At 43.9% G+C, this 12,140-nt stretch overlaps 1 protein-coding gene across 3 annotated transcripts in view; it reads right to left on the reverse strand.

Moving 5' to 3' along the window:
* Window positions 1-8,264: 8,264 nt before the first annotated feature.
* snx14 (sorting nexin 14) overlaps window positions 8,265-12,140 on the reverse strand; it is a 75,110-nt gene continuing 71,234 nt past the window's right edge. For all 3 annotated transcript variants that reach the window (XM_055639481.1, XM_055639479.1, XM_055639480.1), the window contains 2 exons: window positions 10,934-10,990; window positions 8,265-8,942 (listed from right to left, as the gene is read on the reverse strand). In XM_055639481.1, coding sequence (XP_055495456.1) covers window positions 8,904-8,942; window positions 10,934-10,990 — 96 coding nt within the window. In that variant the 3' untranslated portion in view covers window positions 8,265-8,903. The remainder of the gene's footprint in view (window positions 8,943-10,933; window positions 10,991-12,140) is intronic.

Raw genomic sequence — 12,140 nt, forward strand, 5'->3', positions numbered from 1 at the left:
TTTTTTATATCTTTGTTCAGGTTCGACCTGGCCGCACTGTAGGCAGAAGTGTCCCTGGATTTAAAGGCATTGTTGCATGCCCTTAGCAGATCCTGAACCTCCTTGTTCATCCAGGGTTTCCGGTTTGGGAACATCTTTATTTGCTTGTCCACTGTGACAGTCTCCACACAGCAGTTGATGTAGGAGAGCACAGTGGATGTGTACTCCTCCAAGTCTACCTCTGTACCACTGGTAGCCTGTTGTTCAAACAGGTCCCAGTCGGTGCGATCAAAGCGGTCCTGGAGTTGTAGAGTGGCATCTTCGGGCCATATTTTGACCGTCCTTATTGCAGGTTTGGTCTTGCGGATGAGGGGTTTGTATGATGGCAGTAGAAACATTGAGAGGTGATCGGATTGCACCAAGGATGGGCGGGGGAGAGCTCTGTAAGCTTCCTTGATGTTGGTGTACACTTTATCCAGTGTGTTTGAACCCCTGGTAGGGCACTGCATATGCTGGTGGAATTTGCGGAGTGTGGCTCGTCGGTCAACCTGGTTAAAGTCCCCTGCAACAATTAAGGCACCGTCGGGGTGAGGATCCTGCTGCTTACTGATGGCCGAGTGCAGCTGTGCTAGTGCTAGGTTAGCATTAGCCTGTGGTGGGATGTATATGGCCATTATGATAACAGGTCACATGATCACAATGGCAGGCAGCGACTAGTGGGGTACCGCAAGGCTCAGTACTCAGCAAGGACCCCAGCTATTTACAATATATATTAATGATCTGGATGAAGGAATTGAAGGCAATATCTCCAAGTTTGCGGATGACACTAAGCTGGGGGGCAGTGTTAGGTGTGAGGAGGATGCCAGGAGACTGCAAGGTGACTTGGATAGGCTGGGTGAGTGGGCAAATGTTTGGCAGATGCAGTATAATGTGGATAAATGTGAGGTTATCCATTTTGGTGGCAAAAACGGGAAAGCAGACTATTATCTAAATGGTGGCCGATTGGGAAAGGGGGAGATGCAGCAAGACCTGGGTGTCATGGTACACCAGTCATTGAAAGTAGGCATGCAGGTGCAGCAGGCAGTGAAGAAAGCGAATGGTATGTTGGCTTTCATAGCAAGAGGATTTGAGTATAGGAGCAGGGAGGTTCTACTGCAGTTGTACAGGGTCTTGGTGAGACCACACCTGGAGTATTGTGTGCAGTTTTGGTCTCCAAATCTGAGGAAGGACATTATTGCCATAGAGGGAGTGCAGAGAAGGTTCACCAGACTGATTCCTGGGATGTTAGGACTGTCTTATGAAGAAAGACTGGATAGACCTGGTTTATACTCTCTAGAATTTAGGAGATTGAGAGGGGATCTTATAGAAACTTACAAAATTCTTGAGGGGTTGGACAGGCTAGATGCAGGAAGATTGTTCCCGATGTTGGGGAAGTCCAGGACAAGGGGTCACAGCTTAAGGATAAGGGGGAAATCCTTTAAAACCGAGATGAGGAGAACTTTTTTCACACAGAGAGTGGTGAATCTCTGGAACTCTCTGCCACAGAGGGCAGTTGAGGCCAGTTCATTGGCTATATTTAGCAATGTTACAAAATTTTGAGATTTTAAAAATCAAGTCTGCAATTTATCCCATCAGATAAAGCATAACAATAAGGCCTTTATTTTTTTTTTTTTTTACAGCACAAAAATATTTTATTCGGCCCTACAAGTTTTGCCGAACAACTTAGAAGTACGGTAAGTACAATTCTACACAACACATATATCTTAATACATTTTTAGTACCGCTTCATTTTTTTTTTTTTGAGCTTTAAGAAAAAGGTAGAAGTAAGGAAAGTAAAGAAAGTGCAAGAGAGTCGTGCAGTGCAAGAGTGTAAGGAAAAGAAAGCCCCTTAGGAAGGAAGTTAGAGAAGGAAGTAAAGTGAGAAAATAGACCCTAGAAAAGAGAGAAAGAGAAAATAGAAACAATCGCTCTATTATAACATTAAACTCCGCAGAAAGGGGACTACCAACCAAGTCTGTCTTTGTTGTTTTGCCCCCCGTTGCCAGATCCTGGTACCTTTTATTTATTCATTGTTTTTTTTTTAGATTACTATTGCACCTCATACTTGTAATAGGTCCAGAAACATAGACCACGTCTTTTGGAATTGGTTGCTTAATTACCTGCTAGGATTGGAATCTCATCTCTTCCACCAATGTAATGTTTCAAACATATTTGATATCCACATTTTTATTGTTGGTGTTGGCGCATTTTTCCTGAATTTAATTATAAGCTTTTTTCCCATTATTAGCCCGTAATTAATTAAATTCTTCTGAAACACGTTTAATTCAGGGTTACCTTCCGATATTCCGAAGATAATCCATTCTGGTTTTGGTACCAGTTTTATATTGATCAATTTTGAAAAAATATCAAATATTTCATACCAGAATTTTTGGATTTTTGTACAAAAAACAAAAGAGTGCGCTATGGTAGCTTCTTGACATAGGCATTTATCACAGATTGGTGAAACATTAGGGAAGATTTTATTTAATTTAGTTTTTGAATAATATACAATAAGTTTAATTTGACACCAAATTCACTTTCATATCTCAAGTATTAAAAAAGTTATGGCCATTTTCATACTCGGAAATTAGCATCTTGTTCCCTATTGATTTTCAATGGACATTACAAAAAAGCTGTGATCTTGGATAGTCAAAAGTCCATTTCTTAAGGAAAGATTAACATTTTTAAATAGCCTAAGTGTCCAAAGATTATTCACAAATAATTCACAATATAACATGATTTTTATATCTAATTTACATTAATTTATAGGCCAAATGGAAGGAATTTAGTGTTCAATTGCTGTAAATAAATGCCCATTTAAATCGGCTTTCTAGTGGGTTCATGTGGAACGCGCTGGTTTAGAATGTTGACATCGCGCTGGATTAGTGCCCTCAAATGCCGAGAAAAATACTGCGGGATATAAAAAGCCCAAAATGAACTACTGGCTATAGATAACTTGATATTCAGGGTTATATATATATGCCCCATTTAATGTAAAAATAAGGTACATACCTTTAATTGTTTGCTTTATAAAACCCTGGGGCTGCGAGAGGTTGCGGAATGAGACAGTAATTTTAAAATTATTATAACTATATTATCGAGGCTTATAAAACTAATAATACCTTTTGCGACCGGGTCTTGCAGCGATTTTTCGTTAATGATTTACTAGGCTGAACATCTGCGATTAGTACAGCCTAGTAAAAATCGCGTTTTAAACCCGCCCCCTCCAAACAGCGCCAAAATCGCGGACCTGGCTGTGGGCAGATTCCCAATGACGATTCAGGTAGGTTTTGTAACATACCTACTATATTTAAGAGGGAGTTAGATGTGGCCCTTGTGGCCAAGGGGATCAGAGGGTATGGAGAGAAGGCAGGTACGGGATACGGAGTTGGATGATCAGCCATGATCATACTGAAAGGCGGTGCAGGCTCGAAGGGCCGAATGGCCTACTCCTGCACCTAATTTCTATGTTTCTATGTTTCTACCGCATGGGTTTTCTCCGGATGCTCTTCCCACACTCCAAAGCCATACAGTTTTGTAGGTTAATTGGCTTTGGTAAAATTGTAAATTGTCCCAGTGTGCGTATCATAGTGCTAGTGTGCGGGAATCGCTGGTTGACGTGGACTCGGTGGGCCGGAGAGCCTGTTTCACGCTGTATTTCTAAACTAAAACTGAAGGAAACTAAACCTAAACCATAACTAAAACTAACTAAACTTACATTGAGCTGTGCGTGTGGAATCCCAACCCTGTAGCGTGCCAGTGACAACGGTGAATCAGGAAACCTGGTGTTTCTTGGCTTCTCACATCACATTTATCAAACGATTAAGCCAATGTGTGAAGGGAATGAACAATCAAAATATTATTCACTTACCATAAAGGTCATGTATTGTGTATTAACAAAGGGGTGTGATCAGTTAACCCTTTGACCGTGTAGCTCTTGATGACAAATTACAGGATAACAAACAGCACTAGGGCAGATCGTGCGACAGGGCTGGGTTGGGCGGGAGTGGAAATTGTGCAACGGTGTAAGGTTTAATGCTTGCAACTGTCATGAAGGTCAGTGCTCCACAACTCCGCTGCTTGACCATGGGGTGCCGAGGCCAAGCATTTCCCACGATCACTGCTGAGCGGGTGACTTTCACGGTAGCCTGGGGTGGACCAGGGGAGGAACAGGGGTGGAGATGCCAGGAGGAAAGGGTGGATGTGGAAAGTATATTTCCACTGGTGGGAGAGTTTAGGACCAGAGGTCACAGCCTCAGAATTAAAGGGCGCTCTTTTAGAAAGGAGGCGAGGTGGTAATTCGTTAGTCAGTGGGTACTTAATCTGTGGAACACATTGTCACAGAGGGCTGTGGAGGCCATCAGTGGATATTTTTAAGGCAGAGATGAACAAATTCTTGACTATAACGGGTGTCAAGGGCTATGGGGAGGGCAGGAAAGTGGGATTAGGAGGCAGAGATCAGCCATAATTGAATGGTGGAGTAGACTCGATGGGCTGAATGGCCTAATTCTACTCCCATAACTTGTGAAGTGGAGAATGCTGTGGAGGAGGGAACACAAACTCAAAGAGGTTTTGGCTTTGAGCTTCCAGAGACCACATTTGTAGTATGGTGTTCACTTCTGGTTCCCGATTATAGGATGTGGAAGCTTTGGAGGGGGTGCAGAAAAGGTTTACCAAGATGCTAAAAGATAAGACACAATAAGGAGTAACTCAGCAGGACAGGCAGCATCTCTGGAGAGAAGGGGTGACGTTTCTGGTCGAGACCCTTCAGTCTGAAGAAGGGTCTTGACCCAAAACGCCATCCATTTCCCTCTCCAGAGATGCTGCCTGTCCCGCTAAGTTACTCCAGCTTTTTGTGTCTATCTTCGGTTTAAACCAGCATCGCCAGTTCCCTCTTACCTAGATGCTACCTGGATTAGAAGGTATTGTCTACAAAGAGTTTGGACAGACTTGGATCGACACAAAATGCTGGTGTTCCAGCGAAACACCTCTGCCTCTTCACCTTTCTAACATGCAGCCTCTAGAATTGACACCTGTTTTTTGTTTTCTATAGTCTGTGCTATAGACTGGTTTTATAATCTTTTTATAATGGATCTCCCATTCTTTATGAGCTACTACACCTAGACTTGCCAGATTTTCAACTTCTTTAAGCCAAGACAAAATGCTTAGCAGGTTAGTCAGCATTCCCGGGGAACATTTCGGAGGCGACGTTTCGGATCAGGATCCTTCTTCAGACTATTTATAAAGGGGGATGGAGAAAGTCTTGCAAATATCAGGTGAACTGTTAGTGAAGGGGGCTTTTGTTTGGTAGATGGCTGGATAAAGGGCAGAGGTGACAAGACAGAAGTAATACAAAAAGAATGAAGTGTTGTGAATTGTGAAACTCGAGGAAGCCATGTAGGTGGAAGGGGAGGAATTGGTGCTTGTCCAGGGGGAGGGGGGAGTATTAGAGGTGACCTACAATTATGTGCAAGTCCAAGTGGGCCACATGGGAGAAGGGGAGAAAAGGGTGTTAGAGCTTACCTAGGATTGGAGAAATCAACATTTATACCATTGGGTTTAAGGCCTGGATAGTGTATGTGGAGAGGATGTTTCCATTATTGGGAGAGGATGTTTCCATTATCTGGTCTAGGGCCAGAGGCCAAAGTCTCAGAATAAAAGAACGTACCTTAATAAAGGAGATGAGAAGGAATTTATGTAGTCATAGGGTGATGATTCTGTGGCGGCCAAGTCAATAGATATCTTTAAGACAGAGATTGAAAGCTTTTTGATTAGCAAGGGCGTCAGGGCTAAAATGGAGGGCAGGAGAATGGAGTTGAGAGGGAAAGATAGATCAGCCATGAAATTATTCTGCTCCTAGATCGTATAAGCTACCCAAGCAGAATAAGAGGTTCAAATGTAAACTTCATAAGTCGTAGGAGCAGCATTAGACCATTCGGCCCATCGATTCTACTCCCCCATTCAATCATGGTTGATCCATCTTTCCCTCTCAATCCCATTCGCTTATATCTCCTCAAAATATTTGACACCCATGCTAATCACGAACCTATTAATCTCCACCTTAAAACTCCCCGTCTTTAAACAAGAAGAGACAGGCTCTGAAACATAGCGCTGCGTGGATCAAGAACATAAATGCACACCATCGATTCAGAAACATTCTGAGAATGATGTCTGTGTGGCAGCAGGCTGGGTTCAGAGCTGACTTTGGCCGTTGTCTCTGCAGAGTTTGCACACTCCCTGGGCTTCCTCCATGTGCTCCAGTCTGTTCTCCCATTGTGTGCACATGCTGTTGGGTAAATGGTTGCTGTGAATTACCCCACAGTGCAGGTTGGTGACGAAGGGGTTTATCGAAATATGAGTGTGCGGCAGAATAAAGTGCAGGGAAAGGAATAAGGAGAGAGGGAATGGGAGTTGGAATGGATGTGATGGGCCGAATATTCCCTTGGTTTAGTTTAATGATGCTGCATGGAAACAGGCCCTTCCACGCCGACCATCGTTCACCCGTTCCCTCGACTTCGACACAAAGTGCTGGAGTAACTCAGCAGGTCTGGCACCATCTCTGGAGAACATGGAGAAATGATGTTCCGTTTCCAGCACTTTGCGTCTTTTTTTTGTAAACCAGCATCTACAGTTCCATGTTTATCCCACTTTCTCATCCACTCCCTTCACACTAGGACAATTTTACCAATTAACTCACAAACCCGCATTCCTTTGGGATGTGTGGGCACCCGGAGTAAACTCACGCAGTCACAGGGAGAATGTGTAAACACCCAAGGTCAGGATCAAACCTGGGTCTCGAACGTTGTGAGACAGCAACTCAAGCAGCTGTGCCACGCTGAAGTGACGAGATTTTGTGTTTTATTTATCCAGTGTTTGTATTAAAGTGTTACAAAGCTTGTACTTTAACTTGAAGAACAAAGTCAAGAAAGGCTTGGATAGAGTGGATGTGGAGAGGATGTTTCCACTAGTGGGTGTGTCTAGGACTAGAGGCCATAGCTTCAGAATAAAAGGACATACCTTTGGAAAGGAGTTGAGGAGGAATTTCTTTAGTCAGAGGGCAGCAAATCTATGTAATTTATTGCCACAGACGGCTATGGCCAAGTTAGTGGATATTTTTAAGGCGGAGATTGACATTCTTGATTAGTATGGGTCAGAAGTTATGGGGAGAAGATAGGATAATGGGATTGAGAGGGAAAGATAGATCAGCCATGATTGAATGGCAGAGTAGACTCAATGGGCCGAATGACTACTATGAAGAATGGTAATAGATACCCTAGGTGAGAAATGCTTTCAGACAAACATAGTTCAAAGACATTTCACTTAAGAGGGTTGCGGGTATATGGAACGAGCTGCCAGAGGTGGTAGTTGAAGCAGGTACTATACGTGTTCAAAAGATAATTTTGACTGGTTCATGGATAGGTAAGATTTAGAGAGATATGAGCAAAATGCAGGCAGGTAGGACTGGTGTTGATGGGGCATCTTGGTTGGTGTGGGCAAGTTGTCCTGAAGGGCCTGATTCCATGCAGTATGACTATCTAAACAGCACATTGACAGGTACATGGATAGGAAAGGTTTAGAGATACTAGATCAAGTGGGACCGATTGGGTCCCTGTCACTCGGGAGGCCTGGTCCCCCACGGCAACCCATTCCCCAACGCAATATTCTACCACTCACCCGTTCCCCCAAAGCAATATTCCAGCACTCACCCATAGTCCCCAATTGCGCTGGGGCAGCTCATTTCCTCTTATTTACCCTCCCTCATTAAACTTTTAAAAAAATCCAATTGCACTTGCTGCCAGGACTCAGTGTCCTGGGATTTGTAACATTGTAGAGGGCATGGCTACAATCCCAATGTGATGTCATAGCTGTAACTGCCACTGCAGTGTTCAAGTAATTTTTCTCAAAGTGGGGTTTTGTAAAGTTGAAAATGTGAATAACTTGTAAAATATGACCTCAATGTGAACGAAACTTGATAAAAAAAAAGACACAAGACAATTGTGAATAAGGTGGTCCAAAAATTGCAGCGCTATCGTGTACCGTTTTGGCGTATTTTTCCGGGATCACACACACACACACACACACAGAGAAACAAACAAGATGAGAGTTTTAGTAATATATAGATAGATGGACCAAATGCGGGGAGGTGGGAGCAGTGCAGATGGGGAATGTTGGTAGGCACGGCCAGGTTGGGCAGCAATTTCCATGCTGTGTAACTCTAGGACTGCAGCTGTAATACCATCCCTCCATTTGGTCAGAAGTGTCTTTATTGCGATTGAGAATCCAGTGGTGTGGGGGTTGCTATTTACAGTTGAGGTTATTACTGTAATCACATCACATTACTGCAAATGCACATTCATCCAGTTGAACATAAAGTAGATTGTCCACCTGCGGCTAATACCGGGAGTGCTGATCTGGCCAAAATCTACTGAGACCACTCTAGTGACCTTTGATTTGATCACTTAATTCAGTGCTTGCAAGGTGATTCTTGTTTGCGCACAGCACAATGTCCACACAGCGCATTGCGCCTGCACAATGTCCACACAGCAACAAGGGTCTGCACTGGGCATGTTAGAAAACGGTTTGCAAAACCCGCGCTCTCCGAGCAATCAATCTTGGTCTACCTAGCGATAAAAGTCATTTAAGCACCCAAGCTTCTGTGGTGCAATGATGCATATTGTTTATTGTTGCTGCCCAGAGCAACACACACAGGTTCAGAAATAAGATCAGCGTTTTCATTCAAGGAAAACCTATGTCCATGTTCACACCAGTCCCACTAAAATCACTTGGTAATCCGTGCACATAATTAAACTCCCCGCGGTAAATACACAGCTTGGCTCTATTGTACTCCAGCTCCTAGAGTAACAGGAAATGGTTCTCAATACTCTTCACTTCCACGTGGATGCAGAGCCTGTCTCCTTCTGCACCTGGAACACACAGAAGATTACTTACAAAAACACAGCCAACAAACGGATTCATAACATGGAACGCAAAGTGCTGGAGTGACTTAGCGGGTCAGGCAGCTTCTCTGGGGACTCCCTCCCCTGCTTACTCTCCATCCCACCCCCCTCCATCTCACATGTGCCCACCTGGCCTCACATCTATTTCTTCCCCTCCTCCCCTCCTCCTCCTCCAACATTAGAATCATAGAGCATGAAAACAGGCCCTTCGGCCCAACTTGCCCACAACGGCCAACATGTCTCATCTACACTAGTCCCACCTGCCTGCTTTTGGCCCATATCCCTCTAAACATGTTCTATACATGTACCTCTCCAAATGTTTCTCAAACAATGCGATAGTACCCGCTTCAACTACTTCCCCCGGCAGCTCATTCCATACACCCAACACCCTTTGTGTGGAAAAGGTATAGAAAAAACAGTCCTTGCCAGTTCACCACTGAAACGTTCTACAATATAATAAAATACCCAAATAAATTTTCCATGTGCATTGAGAATAGTCGAGGCACCTGCAAAGAAGGATGTTGCCAGGACTCGAGGGCTTGAGCTATAGGGAGAGGTTGAGCAGGCTGGGAATCTATTCCCTGGAGCGCAAGAGGCTGAGGGATGCTTCTAGAGGTGTACAAGATCATGAGAGGAATAGATTGGGTAGACACAGTGTCTCTTGCCCAGTGAGGAAGAATAGAGAACCAGAGGTTTAAAGAGAGGGCGAGAGAGATTTAATAGGAGCCCGAGGGGTACCTTTTTTACACCAAGGGTGATTGGTGTATGAAACAATCTGCCAGATGAGGTAGTTGAGGCAGGTACTATGCAATGTTTAAGAAACATTTAGACAGGTACATGGAAAGGACAGGTATCGAGGGATATGGGCTAAACATATGCAGGTGGGACTAGTGTAGATGGGACATGTTGGTTGGTGTGGGCCGAAGGCCGTTTCCACACTGTATGACTATGACTTTTCGAAGGGGAAACTGTCCTTTCCAGTTCACTACTGAAAAGTTCTTTAATTTAATAAAATATCCTAATAAATTTTCCATTCGCATTGGGAACAGTTGAGGCACTTTCGACATGTGGTACACGCAACCCAAAAGTTCAGATCTTTGAATGGATACAGTATAGTGAGGGAGGTCATTCAGCCCATCATGTCTGTGCTGGCCCTCTGCCAGGGAAGTACTAGGTTCACCCTCAGTCCTTTCCCTGCAGCCTGACAAACTCTCCTCCTTTGTCTAGTTACCTCTTGAAGTCCCTAAAGAAATCTCCACCACAACTACAGACTCTGAGCACCAAGTTCGAACCCCATGCTTTAAACTTAGAGATATAGCGCGGAAACAGACCCTTCGGCCCACCAAGTCCGCACGGATCAGCGATCACCCTGTACACTAACCTACACACACTGGGGACAATTGAATAGCTTACAGAAGCAATTTAACCACCAAACCTGTATGTCTTTGGAATGTAGGAGGAAACCTACACAGTCAAAGTGAGAACTTACAAACTCCGTACAGACAGCGCTCGTGGTCAGGATCGAACCTGGGTCTCTGGCGTTGTAAGGCAGCAACTCGACTGCTGCTCCACTGTGCTGTGCAGTGTTTAGTTTAGTTTAGAGATACAGCGCTGAAACAGGCCCTTCGGCCCACCGAGTCTGTACCGACCAGCAATCCCGCACATTAACGCTATCCTACACACACTAGGGACACTTTACATTTATATCAAGCCAATTAGCCTACAAACCTGCAACCTGGAGTGTCGTAGGAAACTGAAGATCTCGGAGAAAACCCACGCAGTTCATGGGAAGAACATACAAACTCACTACAGACAGCACCCGTAGTCAGGATCGAACCAGGGACTCTGGCGCTGTAAGGCTGCAACTCTACCGCTGTTCCACCGTGCTGCTAAAAGTTGTTCCCAATAATACTGTCAAAACTCGACACGTAAAAACTCGACGTACTGTGCCTCCTTACCTTACTGAGTTCAGGAAACATTTCCTGGAGTACGATATCCAGCAGCACATACGTTAGCTGAAAGAAAAGGTAACTGAGTAAATGTCCATCTCTAATCCTAACTTGGGTAAACAAAGAACCTTTTTAAACATTCCTGCACCTTGTTTTGCAACCACTTGTAAGATTTAGTGAAGATGACTTTTAATACCCTATCAGCCAGCAGCCTGACATTATTTATGCTCATCCCACGCAAACTCAGGCACAAGTATATTTTGTTTAGCGTGGCAAACTGTATTAGGTATTGTGGCTGCATCTAACCGATGGTAAATAAATCTCCATTTACAATCTCATGAACATCTTTCAGAACTTGGTCTTACCGAGACCCTCAAACTGTCTTTAATTAGACTTTACCTTGCACTGAACATTATTCCCTTTATCTGGTATCTGTACACTGTGGATGGCTTGATTGTAATCATGTATTGTCTTTCCGCTGACTGGATAGCATGTAACAAAAGCGCTCTTCACTGTACCTTGACACACATGATGATAAACTAAACTAATTTGCCTTGTTCTAAAACTTCACATCGCTATACAGTACAAGAAAGCGCCTTCTTTCTCTCCAGAACATAGAACAGTTCTGCACAGGAACGGGCCTTTTGTCACAATGTCCAGGCCAAAGATCAACTAATCTCCTCTGCCTACACGTGTCCCATATCCCTCCATTTGTTGCATGTCCATGTGCCTATTGAAAGGCAACTTAATGGCCACTATCATATCTGCCTCTACCATCACCCGAGTCTGTGTGTTCCAGGCACCCACCATCCTCTGTGTAAAAAACCTGCCCCCCGCACTTCTCCTTTTAACTTTGCCCCTCTTACTTCAAAGCTATGCCCTCTAGTCTTTGACATTTCCACCCTGAGAGAAAAAGGTTTGGAATGTCTACCCTATCTATGCCACTCATAACTTCACGAACTTCTATCAGGTCTCCATTCAGCCTGTGGTGTTGAATAAATCTCCATTTACAAACTTGTAAATATCTATCATCACCCACTTTATTCTTAAGGGATTATTATTATTAATCCTAATTATTATTATTATTTACTCCAAAGACGTACAGGTTTGTTGGTTAATTGGCTTGGTAAATGTAAAGATTGTCCCTAGTGGGTGTAGGATAGTTTTAATGTGTGGGGATCGATGGTCGGCACCGACCCGTGGGCTGAATGGCCTG

Source organism: Leucoraja erinacea, chromosome 8, assembly GCF_028641065.1.
Source record: "Leucoraja erinacea ecotype New England chromosome 8, Leri_hhj_1, whole genome shotgun sequence".
Classification (NCBI taxonomy): domain Eukaryota; kingdom Metazoa; phylum Chordata; class Chondrichthyes; order Rajiformes; family Rajidae; genus Leucoraja; species Leucoraja erinaceus.